General features: G+C 37.0%; 1 protein-coding gene across 1 annotated transcript in view; it reads left to right on the top strand.

Moving 5' to 3' along the window:
• Nucleotides 1–4329: 4329 nt before the first annotated feature.
• Spef2 (sperm flagellar 2) overlaps nucleotides 4330–16822 on the top strand; it is an 82969-nt gene continuing 70476 nt past the window's right edge. Inside the window, exons 1-2 of the mRNA XM_028767664.1 lie at nucleotides 4330–4387; nucleotides 16469–16571. Coding sequence (XP_028623497.1) covers nucleotides 4330–4387; nucleotides 16469–16571 — 161 coding nt within the window. The remainder of the gene's footprint in view (nucleotides 4388–16468; nucleotides 16572–16822) is intronic.

Raw genomic sequence — 16822 nt, 5'->3', positions numbered from 1 at the left:
GCTGTTTCGTGTTGTTTTGTGTTTTGAGATAAGGTTTCTTCGTGTAGCCCTGGCTACAGAACTCACTCTGTAGATGAGGCTGGCCTCTAAATCTGACTGTCTCTGTCTCTAGAGTGCTGAGATTAAGGTATATGTCACCAACACTTGGCTAGAACTGATTGTCTTAAATACAGGAAGATATATGAGATCAAAAGACGTCAGGAGAATGTGAGAAATTATAAAATATGAACTGGGACTCTGTCACGACTATGTGTTTGTTAACTGAGCTCTGATAGTTTGTAATTTTTAAATGATTTTTATATTTGTTTATATTCCATGCATGTGTGTATGCGTCTGTGTATGTATGTCTGTGTGTATTGGTGTGCACATTCCACAGAGTGTATTTGGAGGCTAAAAGGCAACTGTGTGGAATTCTCTTTTTACACCCTAATGTGGGATTGAACTGAGATCATTACCCTCTGAATCATCTTGCTAACCTTAGTTTGTAACATTAGGGGATGAGGCTAAAATAAAAAAAAAATCAAAGATTTTTTTTAAATGTGTTTATTTATTTACTGAGAATTTCGTGCATGTCTACAACATATACCCCATCCTTCCTCCAACTTCTCTCAGATTCTCGCACCTTATCTCCTTATAAACATTATGTTTACTCCAATTTTTATAGTCCACTGAGAGTAATTAGTGCTCCCCCTACCCCCGTGCATAGTGTAAAATTATGAACTAGAGAATGAGCAGCATACCAGGAGCTCTCAATTGCCAATAGCTCCTCAGGGATGGAGGCTTGTTGGTACCTCCCCATCCATGCTGGACATTTGACTAGTTTCACCTTGTGCTAATAAATCTTGTGCAGAAATCACATCTGCTCTGAGTTCTTAAGTACAACGGCCGGGTCATGTCCAGAAGACACAATGGCTTTGTGTTGCATATTCTCTGATCTTTACATCTGATTTCTACCTCCTCTTATAACATCGTTCTCTGAGCCTTAAAGAGAGGGGATGAGACATTATGTTGATCGCTATTAGGCCTGCACACTCTACCATCATCGATCGACCATGTCTATTGACCAGTTGTGAACCTCTCTATGAAAAATAGTCAATTGCAAAATGAAGTTTCTCTGCTAAGGGCTGAGAGCAGAATGGATCCAGGAGTAAAAGACAAATATTCAGAAGACAATGGGATATCATGTCTATTCAGAAAAATAATGTACACTCTCTCCTTGTCCACGATCTCTTCAGCCATGTGTTCTTGGTCATGTTTACTATACCAAGCCTGAGTACCATCCTATGAAATGAGCTTTAGTCCATTCGCAAAGTTGTTGGTTACTTGCATAACATCACCTATGGCACTGATGCACCAGCCGTCGTATGAATCAAGGCTGACCATCACTGTAGCTCACAAAGTTCACAGTGGGCTGCTGCTGTTGATTACTTTTCTTTCCTAGAATCCTAAAGAGTACCTTTTATCACTAAGAAAGCTACCTAGAAGGAAGTTTACAGATTGGTACCAGGTTCTTCTTCTCCTTTTCCTCCTCCTTCCCCTTCCCCTTCCCCTTCCCCTTGTCTAGTGACACAAATCTGTGATGTTTTCAGCTATTGGGTCTCACTGGCAAGTTATAGTGAGAAACTAAGGGAAGTAGTAATAGGTTGCATTATTTGGGTAGATGATAAGAAGCACCCCCTCATGGCTAAGAACTAGAAGTGAAATATTCCACACCTGGCATATGGAGTAACAATAATTTTTTCAAGTTATATCTATTTACTTATAATAATTTTATTTTTATGACTCAATAAAATACCTGCATATGTATACTTCCTTTTCATTATCTTTTCATCAGCTAATAGACAATAATGCTATTTCCATTTTCTTCTAGCTATTTTGAATACAGTGCCAGTGAACATGAAAAGGCAAGTGTCTTTATAGTAGGATATAGTGTCCCTTGGATGTATCCTCAGAAGTGATAGTGCAGGGTCATATAGTAGAGCATCCCAGTGTAGAAAAACTTCCATATTGATTGCCATTATGGTCATAACTAAAAGCAGAACATGGAAAAAGGCATTTCCCATGTTCACACATCCTTTTGTGATTAACATGTAAGTCCAGAGGAATTGCACCCAGCCCATAGCACAAAGGAACAATAAATTGCACAACTTAACTCATATATTATAAAATAAGTGCTGTGTGTTAAAGGGCCTCTTGGCACTCATTGGCTCATACCACAGAATTTCAACAGTCTGGGCTTGCAAAAATAGGAAACAAATGTGTCCATTTAGATTCTGCTGGTGCATCTGAGCCTACTGAGCCTGAGAGGAAAAAATCTGTCACTGACTGTTATAAGGAGTAACTGGGGAAGAATTATGATGTTAGTTAAAGAACAGGATTTGATATGACTAGTCATTTAGAATTTAGGAATTTGCATGGCATGGTATTCCTCATGGTGGAAGTAAATGGGCTGTAATATGGAATTAAATATTCAATGAATCAGACAACCTTCATTATAGAGTTACTGGGAAAGCCTGTCATTGAATTCCAATTGCAATGAAGAAACTGCTAACACTTTGTAAAGTAGAAGAAATAGGACTAAACAAGATTAGCATGTCATAAGTATTCAGAAATACTGGTTAACTGGATACACAGTGGTATTTAAATCACAATAAAAATCTTATCAAGAGTAGAAAGAAGTATGGAGGTTACTAACTCCCTGAGGCTACAGTAAAAGTTTGTGGCTTACGAATATGATTGAGTTGAAGCTAGAACATAAAGCATGTTCAGTGGGTCTTTATCATCTGGTCTACTGCTTTTAAAAGTTTATTTGTTCATTGGTGTGTGTGTGTGTGTGTGTGTGTGTGTGTAGTTGCACACAATATTCATTACAAATATTCTCACACTCTTTGATTTCTGACCACCGCCTTTCCCTACCTTTGCCTACTTCATATTTATAACTTTGTGCTAACCCACAGATTTTAACCATGGATGTCTATGTGACCATGAGTTTGTAACTATCTACTGGAGAATGGTAAGAAATATCTTTTACTCTACATGTAAATACACACACACACACACACACACACACACACACACACTTACTGCACACACAAATACATATATAAAGCAAGAATATTCCTCATGCATTTATATACATATTTTGTCTTATTGCATTCAATGCCTTGTTATATACTTCATTGGCTCTTTGAGGAGTTAGTGTCTAGTCCTCAATAAACAACATCCTAGTAGAATTCACCTTAGTGTCTAAGTAAAGAGGTATAGTAGGGCTTTAGGAATTGTGCCTGTCATACAGGACAGCCTACAGAGAACATTCAGCCTGGTGGTTATTGTGGTCATGAAGGCAGACAGCGTTTGCATAAATGAATGTCAGCTGAATGAAGTCACTCTAAAATAGGCAGAGGAGAGGAAACTAGAGGGAATGTGGAGAAATGAATGAAAAACACGAGGCAGGCCAAATGAGCCTTAAAAACTGCGCAGAAGTCTCTATGTGACCATGAACATTCGTGAATAAATTCAAACCAGCTACATGAAATAATTGCCTAAAACTTCTGAAACGCAATCAACTCCGATCTACTTGAAATACGGACGAGATGCAAGCCCTTACATTGCCTCACAAGAAAAAGCAACTTTGAAGCGTGTACTGAGCTTCTAGCAGGAACTAGTCATCAGAGTGTGAGTTTTCATTTAATATGCTCAACTTGTAAAGCAAGCATTGTGTCTGCATCTATAGGAAAGAACGGTGAGGTTCAAAGATAGTAAGTCATTATTTCTGGGCAAAGAACTTGTGAAATCAAAGCCAGACAGAACGGCTCATATAAACTTCATTGTGAAGCTTGGGCTTTATTGACAGTAAAAAATAATAATAATTATAAAAAGTGTTAAATGAATAATTTAGAGAATTGATCTTTTATAGAATAAGTTGCATTCCGGTTCACATTACCACTTTTCAAAACCAGCTTATGATTTCAAGTAACTCTATAGTCTACCCTTGGTTATTTACAAAAGAGAAATAAGGCTTTTAATTCATCTGACAATAATGTTGATTTTTGTCCTTTTGTTTTTTTAAAGAAAGCCTTTATTATAATTGCTGCTCAGCCTCTTAAAGCGTAAGATCAGGTCTTACAAACCAGTAGGGGGCAGACAACAATTTCTGATAACTATGGCTACACAGTGGTGTCTCCTCCTCTCGGAGCTGGTGAGCTAACTCCAGCCTAGATGAGCTTCCTTAGCAACTGGTTGCCCTGGGCGACGGGAAGACGCAGTCCAGCTGACTGAGTTCCTGGAAAGTTCCTAGCACCTGCAAGCAGTCAAAGGCGCCAGTGAGCTATGTCGGAGATCCTGTGCCAGTGGCTCAACCAGGATTTGAGGGTGTCCCGGACCGTGAGTGAGTGAACACAGCCAAGGGCAGGTGGTTGAAGCGAGCACAGGGGGGCTTGCTGATAGAAAGTAGCTCCAGATTGGCTAGCAGCACCCCGCAGTGCTGGCCAGCCCTGCTCAGTGCTACCTAACCAAGTTGGGAACTTCTTATTTCATCCTGCCTCTGGCATTAGCCCTCATCACGTGGTCTCAGCCCTCGTATTTTCTGATATAGTCTCTATTTCTAAGGGAAGCTTACATTCTAGGTACTGGTCTGCTCCTACGTGGAGTAAAGTTGTTTCCTGTCTGTACTCTGACTGTTGCTTTGCTTTCATGACATCTGCAACAAAATGTGCAGAAACGAGTCCATGGAGTAGGACGTGCTTTCAGTAGTTGCAACTATGTTCTGTGTTTCCTCCAGGATAAATTAGATCCAATCACACTCCCCCTATTTCACAACAAATGAAGAATCTGTTACCATTTGCCAGTTTTAGGAACTTTAAGCTTACTTTACCAAGTTTAGCCATTTGAAGTACCTTTGCTAAGCTAACTTTACTTGATTTTATCAGAAGCATAAAGCTGTCCATGTAGTTCCTAAATTCTTATGGCCCAGGAAGTTACAAACAAGTCAGATTGGGTGACAACCAGACACTTCCAATGTATTTCCATAGCACTTCACTATGGTCTTCTCCTCGCTGGGAGAGGAATGGAATTATAGTTTCGTTATTGGGAGCTCATTTTCAATTGCTACAGATTTTCCTTCTAGCAAGACGTTCTCAGAACAAATCATTTCAACCTGACTTCCTAGAGGATTCTTGCCTCCCTGCCAGTTGCTACCAATGAAAGCAGAGATGTCAGTTCAGCCTTGGGTCATATATAGAAGTTGCTAGGGCAGTAGTGTTTGCGCAGGTGTGAGCTATCTAAGGATCTTCAAGCGGAGTAACCCAAGTCTCATTATTTGAGGCATAAACATTAGACTTATTATGTTCCAAGGCTCCTCCATGCTGATATGAGCAATGATAAATTCTTTTTCCCTGTCCCGTCTCCTTGGTCCTCTGAGAGTTTCTCTGCTCAAATAAGATGCTAAACTCAGGACAGTATTTATCACTTATCGCTTCCTCTTTCTCACAGTACTGTCCCCCCAAATTCAGTATCACACCCGAAGTTGCACTATTCTGAGATAACAATCACACATTTCTTAGCTTAAGTTGGTTCGTTTATTTGGTAATAAGATCCACATTATTTCCTCAAGTCTGTAGGACCCTTGCAGAGTAAGACACTTTTGGAAAAAGTAAATAAAATTAATCATAAAGATGAAAACTTCAGATGCTGTTATAATACTAATACGTTTGAGAAATTTGGTTTGGAAAGGAAGTATGACTTCATTCTGTGGAGATTAAAAGCTTGGAGACATTTTAAATGAAAAATTATAACAACATAAGCTATGAATGGAAAATTCCCAGATTGTCTTTTCCTGCAGGATAAATCTGGAACTTGTTAGCAGAGACACACCATGCTAATTTCATTTTAAACACTAGCAATGCAGCCGTTCCTGAAACCCAATTGCTACAAGATGTCTAAGTACACAGTCTCTGACATAGCCGAATTATGCATGTAAAGGGCTATCCAGAGTACAGGGAATATATTCCATCAAGAGGGGATTCCTGTGTATCTAATAGAACACACCGACTCTTGTAGAAATTATCTCATTAGATAAGCTGTTCTGTGGGTATGATGGAAGATTTGGAATAATTTCTAAAACTTATGATATTAAAAAAAACAGTGTAAATTAAAGAAAGTAATTGGAGACTTCTTGATAGGAGCTACGTAACAGAAAGGGATTGGAGAGCACACTACCCGACTTTAAATTTCTTATTCACCACTTACTAACAAGTAGCCTAAAGTCCACTGTATTTAAAAACAGCATTTCCAATGACTCTTCATGAATCATATCAAAGTTAAATGACATAATACATGTAAAACATTAAATAGTACGTTGGGGGCACATAGTGAGTGCAAAACCTCACGTGTCATCTTAGTCATCTCAGAGAGAATCATCATATAAGGGCATTTGCTATGCTGATTCTGGAACAGAAATAATATGAACAACCTGAAAAATATAGAAACAGTTGCGCAAACTTTCTTCTTTTATACCATGGAATAAGTAGCAATTTTTGTGTATTTTTGAGTACAAATATTGTAGTTTACTGTAACTAGTAGTATTATAGTTTTATTAACTATAAAATACATATACAGATATATTCACAGGCATTGGGGAATAGAAATGCATATACTGTGGTGTGTTGCATTGTTAATATGTCTGTAAATCTTCATATTGTGATTTATACAAACATAATGAAGCTATGTAAAATATCAGTATATACCAAGTATATCAGGGCTGATTACCCTGGGGAACAGGGATATATATATATATATATATATATATATATATATACACATATATATATATATATATCCTTCATGCTTTTCCTTTAGTTGGATTATGCTGCTTGGGTTGCTTTTAGAGTCTAAAAGGAAAATTCTATCTAGTATTGAAATAAGAAATTGAAAAGTGGAAGTCAAACTTCTTGTTAAAACATGTATGCTTTTATTATAAAATATTTTATGGACTCTTTGAAGAGTTATTTTCTCAACCATAATTTATAACATGTAAGTATATATAACATAACTATATAATTATGTTATATATAATATAATATAATATAATATAATATAATATAATATAATTATATAATTGACACAATAAAATTAATAGTTATGGGCTATTAAACATTTATAGATGTATAATATATACTATTACACTAGTTTTTTATTTGGTGTTAAAAACAAGCAGAGTAGTAACATCTTCAAATAAAAATGATAAGGAGAATGCTTTCATATTAGTCATGGGTACACATTTAATAGAATGTAGAGCTAGGATATAAACCTAGGTCCTTGACTTTTGCTTTTAGGCACGATATTCTATATTAGTGTTTACAAGTAAGGATATCTATGTATTAATAATATCCATTAACCAATCCATCTTTCATTTAAGCATCCATTTAAACTCACTTCTAAGGGTTATCATCCAGTTGGGTGATTTTTGTTGTTGTTGGTTGGTTGGTTGGTTGGTTGATTTTTTTGCTTTGTTTTGCTTTTGCTTTGTTTTGTATTGACCTTTAACCATTTAGCCTCCTAGGCAAGTTTTAAAAGGTTTCAAAACGTAAGTCAATTGCCAAATGGTTAAACAGCAAAGGTGAGATTGATTATTAGTGCTTGATTAAGAGTGGTTCAGTCCATTTGTTGTGGGACAATGAAACAAGATGGCATGTAAGTGCCTTGATTAGACTAAAGAAGCTCTATTTATTCGAGAGAAACTGAAAGTCAGTTGATGTCAATTAACTAGGAAACTAGGTCCTGAACTACCTTGCTTATCTACAGCAGAGAAATGGTATTCCATAATCTCAATCGATAAGAGTCATCTTCCACTTGGGCAGGTGTGCGTGTACTTGGAAGTCCCTAGATAGCTGATTAATCTAATAGAGAAAGATTCCAATCTAGCCAATGGAACCTAATAACCTTCAATAAGATAAATTTAACTGAATCACTTTCCCTGGAAATAACACTTAGTTGTATAACTTAATGGGTTGTATTAAACTACAATGCAATGTATTAATCCAAAATGATAATTGGGATTCAAGAATTAGTTTTGTTATAATGTATGGAAATGTATTATGATTCAATCAGTTTAAATTTTAATCTTTTTATTTTTCTCGTGAAAATTATTTTTATTATATTTTCTCCACGTCCCCGTCTTCTCCCGTATCCTTTCCCAGTCCTGCTTCATGTTATTTATTAAAACAAAACAACAAACAAAATACATGTGTGAGTGCACACACATATCATGGAGCCTCTTTAGTGTGGCCAGCTATAACTTAGCATGAGGCCTTTCCTGGCTTCTTATCGATATAACCAGTGTCATTCCATTAAAGATGACTTAGTTTCCCTGTTCCAATAGCTATTAGTCACAAACAGCATCTTGGCTAAGGGTAAAATCTGTGCCCACTTTTCCTTATCCATGCCAAGAGTTTTGCCTGACTTGATCTTGTGCAGGTCGTGTGCATGCTGCCACAGTTTCAGTATGTTAATATGTACCTCAGTCCTCTTGTGTCTAGTAAATGTTACTTCCTTAGGCTCTTCCCACCACTCTTACTCTTCAACCATTCCACCTTCTCTTCAGCGTTGATCCCTGAGTCTGAAGAAGACGAGAGGAATCTAATAAAGATACATCATTTAGGACTAAGAGTTCCAAAGGCTCTTCTCACTCTGCATATGGTCTAGTTGTAGGTCTGGGTCTCTGTTAATTCCCATCCACTACAAAAATTAATTTTATAATAGATAATGAGTGGCACAGAGAGATCTTCTGAAAGTGCTTTGCGAGGTACTTATCGACTTATTTCTTACTATATTATATATTATATTTCTGTGCTATATTTCTGTGTATGTCTGTGTGCGCCTCTGTGTGCACATGGAGGTGGAAGAGGTGGATAGAAGGTATCCTCCCTTATGCTCTTCAACCCAATTATTGAGATATATTCTCTCACTGAACCTCATTTTGTTTTGGAGAAAGGGATTGGCTAGTGTGTTTCAAGTCTACACTCTCTATACATGAAGTGCTGATACATACCAATATGCCAAATTATGTTCATGGATACTAGGGTTCTAAATTTAGTTTCTCATGGTTACACAGGAAGTACTTTATGCACTGAGCTATCTCCCCAACACCACACTCAATTACTCTACAGAATACACATTGCTTCTCTTTTATAAGACGTTTGTTCATTTTCCTTAGGAGCAAATGAGCATTATGATGCTATAACAGAACATTCTTCATAAATGGCAGATGTTTGTTGGTTAATTTTATATCAACTTTGCACAAGCTAGAGAGGAGGGAGTCTCGGTTGAGATAATGTCTCTATAAGATCTGGCTATAGGCAAGCTTTTCAGGTGTTTTCTTAATTAGTGCTTGATATGAGAGGGATCAGTCCATTGTGGGTGTGGTTGGTGGTCCTGAGTTCTATAAGAGAGCAGGCTGAGCAAGCCACCAAGACCAAGCCAGTAAGCAATTCCACTCCATGGCCTCTGCATCAGCCCCTGCCTCAGGATCCTGTTTGAGTTCCTCTCCTGACTTCCTTCAGTGATGGACTCTGGATGTGGAAACATAAGCCAAATAAATGCTTTCCTTCCCAACTTGCTTTTGTTCATGGCGTCTCCTCAGCAAGAATAACCTGAACTAAGAAATACGGCTTCAAATCTTCATATAGATCAGATTAATCATAAAGAGGAACATAGCTAGTGATGCATGACTCTTGGATTCTGACCATGGATAAATTGAAAGACCTAAGCAAATTAATTATGTGCATTTTTATTTTATCTGTGGTCATAAATATGATTATTAACAACACTATCAAAGGCACACTAAAAAGACAGCTACATTCAGGAACTAAATTCCTCTATGTCATGATAGCTGAATAGCAATCACAATCTCTAGATTATTATCTATTTTTATTCTAAGTAAAGTAATCACTAATGTGTATTTGAGAAGATGGCAGGTTATTAATATTGATGATAACCAGTTGCAATATTAGCCAACATCTGCTAGATATTCAGTAAGCATTGTTTTAACATTGTCCCAATTCTTAGTTTAGAATAGTGCCCAGCATAGCTCCTGTCATATAACATACTCTATGACAATGTATGGGAGAACAAAAGATAATGAAGACTTTTGATAGAACTGGATCTTAAGAAGGCAGCTTAACCCTTTAAAACCCACAGCTTTGAGAGTGAAGAAGCTCAGTTTTATTAATTTATTAATGTAATGCAGTTTTTAAAAATTCTATGATATCAATCTTTGTGGATTTTATAATATGTGTGACAATTTCTAACAGGAAAAAGGCTATCAGACTATGTATTATTGGAAAATTAACCTAATATATAACCTTGTTTGCCAGGTACACTCAGAGGAAAACAAATCCATACGTCTAATTGCTGTCACCAATTAGAAATGATCTGATATCAGAATAATCTTCAAATCAAGCTAATGCTTGATCTTTATTACATTTCTGATGGACACACTTCATCAACATATTGATGAAAATTGGATTAGATTATATTTGCTTCCCACTTCATGATACTTAAGAAAGACACACTGTTTGAATGCATTCTCTAGTTTCCTTCTACAACTAAAAGCTTTGAAAATTTCACTCACTATAAATTCTTCTGCTGTTAGAGTACATTGTTGCATTGGCAATCAATACATAAAAAAATATTGTTTACATATTTTTTAAATTAAGTGGTTCAGTTTTGTGTTTTAAGAAATAAGGTCCTTGTTCATTATCTTTTATAGTTGGGTTTTCACAAATGGCTAGTTTATTCTATGTTCAATTTTAGTAGTTCTTGAGAACTGCTTTAATCTTTATGGGCATACTTTATTGGTTATTTTGTTGGCTTCTTGAGACAGAATCTTCTGTCCCTGTCATTAGTAGCCTAAAACTCAAGGCAATGCATCTGACTCAGTCCCTAAGTGCTAGGATTACTGGGCTGCTCCACTATGCCCAGCTGATTATATTTTATTCAGATACTTTTGTAAGTTTATTTGTTTTCAATCTCAAGTTTTACTTTTTTTGATGGAGCTATATAAATAGTCCAACTGAATACTTATTTTATGATGTATTAGGATTTTACTGAACATGTTTTGATGGTTCTCCCAAAAAACTTATGTTGAAATGTAATTGCCTTCCTTATGGTCCTCACGGTGATACCTTTTAAGAACTGTTTTGGTCTTGTGGAATCTGCCTTCATGGAGTTAGTCCATTATTGCAGGGTCAACTATTGTTGGGCTGGGATCCTGATGAATGGATAGTCCCTAGCCTGTGCTCATCTTAAACTTGCATCTGCACTTGCATCTTGTGCCTTGTTGTGATGCAGCCAGAAGGCCTTTGCCAAGTTCTCGGACCTCGGCACTGAACTTCTTACTTTTAGAAATGAGAAGAAAAACTTTAAACAAGTAGCTGTTTTGTTTTGTTCTGCTACAGTAACATAAACTGAACAAAGACAAGATATTATCTAGTTCTTTGGTGTATTAATACATAAACTAAGTCATATCTTATTAGAGCTTGGTTTGCAGTTGTGCAGCTAAGACATTAAACTGGCTGTCTCTAGGTCCCAACCTTCTTACACCGTGTCATGAAATCACTCATTTTCTGGTATTTCAGCTTAAGGATCATTATAAACCATATTGCTTCTGGTAGAAAACAACGTATCTGTATTTTTCTCTATTAAAATACAGATTCCTTCCAATAGAAATTCATCAGTAGGTGTAAAACCAGCAAACATTCTCTGAACCAGATCTAATATTTTATTTGTTTTCTTTTGTATTGTTTTTTATGTATATGAGTACCATCTAGCCATCTTCAGACACACCAGAGGAGGGCATCAGATCCCATTACATATGGTTGTGAGCCAGCATGTGGTTGCTGAGAATTGAACTCAGGAACTTTTAAAGAGCTCTTAACTGCTGAGCATCTCTCCAGACCCATATCTAAGGTTTTAAGAGCAGAGTTTCATGAATAATGACACCAAGTATTTTCTTAAGTGAACTTCAATGACCTAGGGATTAAGATTTTACTTCAGATTTTAAAAAAAAAAAGCCACAGAACACAGCTAAAGCTGGATGAAGCTTTTTTGTTTTGTGTTGTGTTGTTTTGTGTTTAATTTTGTTTTGTTGAGTGGTTGTAAAGTGAGAAAGTGTGCAACCTCTTACTGTTAGGAAGAGCTCAGGCTCCTAGGGGGTGTTTTTGAGTAGAGTTCTTGAAAACAGTGTTTTACCCTGAGTTCAATCCTCCCAAAAAATAGAAAATTCTCTGAATGTATTTCTTAATGTCATACATAGCAACAGGGAGAGGCAAGCAGAGCGGAGCTGTGATCAGTAAGGAAGGAGCCTTCACTAACCATATTAGGGGATGTTCGGTCCCATTGGTGTTTTGGGACAGTCTCTTGCTTTTGTCTAAGCTGAGCTCAGATATAAGATCAAGTGAGTTTTGTTTTGTTTTGTATTGGGGTTTTTTTAAGGCTTGTTTAAGATCAGGTTTGCTGTTTGATCCACAAACCATCCTTATCTAAATTTAGTATTCTATGATATTGGCTATGCTCAAGAAAGAAGGCCAAGGTCTTCTGTGTATGCTGGCTGGCTCTACAGAATGCCAAGACCTCTTAGAGACAGGCTATTTCTCAGCTGCCAGAAGGGGCTCTTTATCTATTCCAAAGGAAAGTGAATTTGTTAGATTTTACAAAAATGCACTTGATATGTAGACAAGATCTTTGATCCTATTGCAAGGATCTAAAGACCACTGTGTACAAAGTAGCATGGGTTCCAGTCATATCTACAAAAAGCTAGGATTCTCTAAAATGTCTCCTTTATGTATTGTGCTGAAATAGCTGATGGAAAGTATTATGGAGCTGCTTAATATTTATTTATTTTATTAAATGCAAACCATTCAATATCTTTCTGTAAAAATTAACTGGCTATAGAGGCTTGATCAGAATGGTCAAAGTATATTCTACCTGTCCGTAACAGTGAGCTCACATGTGGGTTTCAGGGCAGTGTCCACTGTTTACTTTCTGAGCACTGAAATCCTCGTTGGGGAAGTGTGCATATAACTTCATCATTGAAGGTCTATTACAGAGTGAGTAGACTGTATAACTAACACGGCCCATCTTCTGAAAAAGGTGTAATATTGACAATAAAACCATCAGTGAACACATTGTGGGTCAGTCATGGCTCCACGTGCTTCACATGCAATGCCTCATTTAATTCTCATAATTCTTTATGGACTAGGTTCAATCTTCCTCTTTTACACATAAAAACTATTGCTGCTTAATCAGGTAGGATTCAGTGGTGTATAAACAGATCAGTAATAAAACTAAGCTTCTTCTTCCAAATCCTTCACTACCACTTGGGACTGTAGATAACTAAGTGTTTTCACCATCTAGCTCTGGGCCAAGTGGATAGAAAAGCACATGGCCATTTCACCTACTGCTAGAGCCCAACAGACAACTCTGTCGCAGAGGAGCACATTAAAGATTTTGCCAAATGCCAGTTTCAGTGATGAGGACCAGGCTTGTGGCTTGACGGGTTGGAGGTGAAGGTCAAGCTCCTGCTAAACAACCTCAATCCACAGATGAAAAATAATCTGTGTTAAAGATGAAAAGCATCCCTGACACAGTTCTTATAGTATTTACTGTTCATTGTCCTGGAGGAAACTTGTCACTTCTTCACATAGGAAATGTTGGCTGGTGGCCCATTGATTTATGGAAATGGTTTCTATGGAATTAGTCACACTACTTAGTGACATTAAGTGGGACGAAAAACACAAGGAAACAGAGGGGAGAAACGCTTTTCCTATCTTCATGATTTTGTGTCTCCCTGAATTAACCTCCCCTTCTGTCGCCTTCTTTTGTTTTGACTTATTGCATCTTGTTAATATGTGGACAATGTATTTACTTGTAATTTTCATATCTCTAACGTCCCTGCTTTTCTTTCCTCTTCCTTTCTCTGCCTCATTTCTTGCATGCATTCTTTCCTGCCTGTTCCATTTTTTTACAGGCTTCTTTGTTGCTCTTCTCATTGGCTGGAATTTTACTCAGTATAATCCTTCTTGCCTATCTAGTTCACAATAAATTGTGGACTTTTATGCATGAAGATCTGCTGAACAATATGTTGTATTATTTTTATCATAAACAATCCTGACAGTCAAACAAATAACTGATTACTCTTCCTTTGACTTTCACTCTATCAGACGTGCATAATTAATATTTGTGCCATTTCAAAAGAAGTGGATTATGAGTTTATTTTTTAAGTAAATCCTTTTTGTAGCAAATCCTTTGCTACTAACCATTTATCTGCTATATCAAGGGAGTTGGAACAATATTAATCTGTATCCTAGTTATTTATGGGATGAACCCCAGGCTTTGGATTGACACAAATAAATATAATGTAAGCTACAGAAAGGAGTATCATGGAAGTAGATGGAGCAACAGCTTCTGAAAAGAAAGCAGTATGCTTAAAAATTGAACTCAACCCCCAAAGACCTAGGATCTGGAAGAAGGACATATCTACAGTCTGACAGGGGCTCTAGATCAAATGGCTGGTTAGCACAGTAAGAAAATAGGGATGGCTTAGAAAGGAAAGTAGGGAGGAAACTGAAACAAAGATGTAATTGACAGTATAGAATGACCCACTGAGGATAGTTATGGCAGCCAGACCCAGAAATAGCTCTGATGTGCGTCGGGAGACCTCCAGGGGCATAGAAAGTAACAACAGTTAGAAGAAGACAATGACACAATTCTGTCCATTGGTGAACAAAGCCTTTGGGATTTTACTAGCTTTAGCTCTCGAAGAATCCTATCAGATGGCACCCATTTAATGAAAGGTCATGCCAATAATCATGGAGTTCTTGGCTGTTCAAGTGGTGCCATGTTAAAGTAAGGACACTGGGTAGTACCTTGACTGTGAAATAGATGCTTATTTCACGGAGGTAATATGTACTGTGAACTGTGAATTATTCCCTGAGAGGTGTCCATTCCTTAAGGATGATATCATAGGGACAGGTATGACTGATTAGGATAGTCTGTCAGATTGAATGAGCATGTTCTGTGTGAACAGCTGTAAAAGAAGGATCAAGCTGGTCTCTCAAGGCCAAGCTTACTCTAGGCCACTAATAAGTGCAAAACTTGTCACTTTTGATGAAATGGCCTTAAATAACAAGTGCTATCTCATTGAGTCACCCTAAAAATTTGAACTATTAAGTACTATGAGAAAGAAATATCAATCTTTATGTAATATTGTAATATTATGTGCTGGAGTCAGAAGTGATAACACAGTGGTGTAGAGTCCCCTGAGTGAGGCCTGTGAGCCTCATTCCCTTATTACCATCCTCTTTGCTCCCACACTTGAGGACATTTTAAAGGAAAGAGTAAGAGAGAATAAGCGACGTCTGTTTCTCTGGGTCCAGCTTACCCAAGTGTAATAGTTCCCAGTTTCATCCACTTACCTGCAAATCCCATGGTTTCAGTTCTCTCTACCGCTGAATAGAATATCATCTCTGTGCACCAGGTTCTCATCATCCATTCATCAGCTGCAGGTCTCCATTTCCTAGCCCACTGTGAATAGCATGAGGGTGAACTCAGCTGATGAGCCAGGATCTTTGGAATAGTGTGTGGAGTCCTTCAGGAATACTCCAGGGAGTGGTTTATCTGGGTCATATGGTAGACATATGCCTAGTTTTTTGAGGATCGTCCATGCCATTTTATAAAGTGGTTGACCCAGTTTGCAGTCTCTTCAACAGTGACTGGGGGCTCACCTTTCCTGATGCAGGAGCAATAGTGCTTGTGTGCTGTTTTGTTATTTTAATGATTCTGACTGTGGAATGGTTACATTTGCATTATACTAACTGTTACAAATGTTTAACACATTTAAGGTTATTTCTTAGTATTTTTTTAATTTCCTTTGAGAACTCTCTGTTCTGGGATATTACCATCATTCCATTGCATAAAAACAGGGCAGTGGTGAAATAAGTCCTCATTGTGTTCAAGAAAGATGGTTTTTAAATGTACAGATGATTTTAGTAAAATAGCTACTTTAGAGGTCAAAATTAAATCTGTATTTAAAAGAATCAGACTGCATCTCTATTGGACAGAGTGAACATCCCTGTAGATTGGAGACATAGCTAAAGTATTTAGAGCAGAATTTTACGGAATTTCTTGATGGTTGTTTTTACATTAAAGGTTATTTATTAACTGTATTGTGTTTTGTTTAATGTTAATTGGAAACGACTTTCTACTTCTTTTAAAATTTTGTTTATCAACTACTGGTTTACCTTTGGGAACATTAATGTCTAGTTTTAAAATCTTTTACTTTGATTATTAAAAGATGTTTCTATAAATACAGTCAAGACATGGTATGGTCATGTTTGCTTATGCTGGTTTGATTGTATATGTCACAGAATAATAACATTGTATTTACTTTTTTATTTCAATGTCTAAAATTCAGGTCCCAAGTCATTTGCAAAGGCATTTTCTAATGGCTATCTAATTGGAGAAGTTCTGTTCAAGTTTGAACTTCAGAGTGATTTTGCCGAATTTTCAGAGAGCAGGTTAGTAAAGTTACTCAATCCTTCAAAAAATGGAGTCAATACTTTTGGCATTTAGACTTTTGTTGTCTCAGGAATTCAAAGGAGAAGAATGAGTGTGTTTCCAATGAGACTTGCTTCTGAGCAAAGTCAAATTTTAATTCCATCTATCACTCTGAAGTCTTTGGCTAGATTTCTCCCTCTTTGTTACTTCAGTCTTCTCCTTCTCTTCTCCTTCTCCTTCTCCTTCTCCTTCTCCTTCTCCTTCTCCTTCT

Source organism: Grammomys surdaster, unplaced genomic scaffold, assembly GCF_004785775.1.
Source record: "Grammomys surdaster isolate TR1022 unplaced genomic scaffold, NIH_TR_1.0 174, whole genome shotgun sequence".
Taxonomy (NCBI): domain Eukaryota; kingdom Metazoa; phylum Chordata; class Mammalia; order Rodentia; family Muridae; genus Grammomys; species Grammomys surdaster.
The sequence above is the reverse complement of the archived record's forward strand: the minus strand, read 5'-3'. Positions and strand labels throughout refer to the sequence as shown.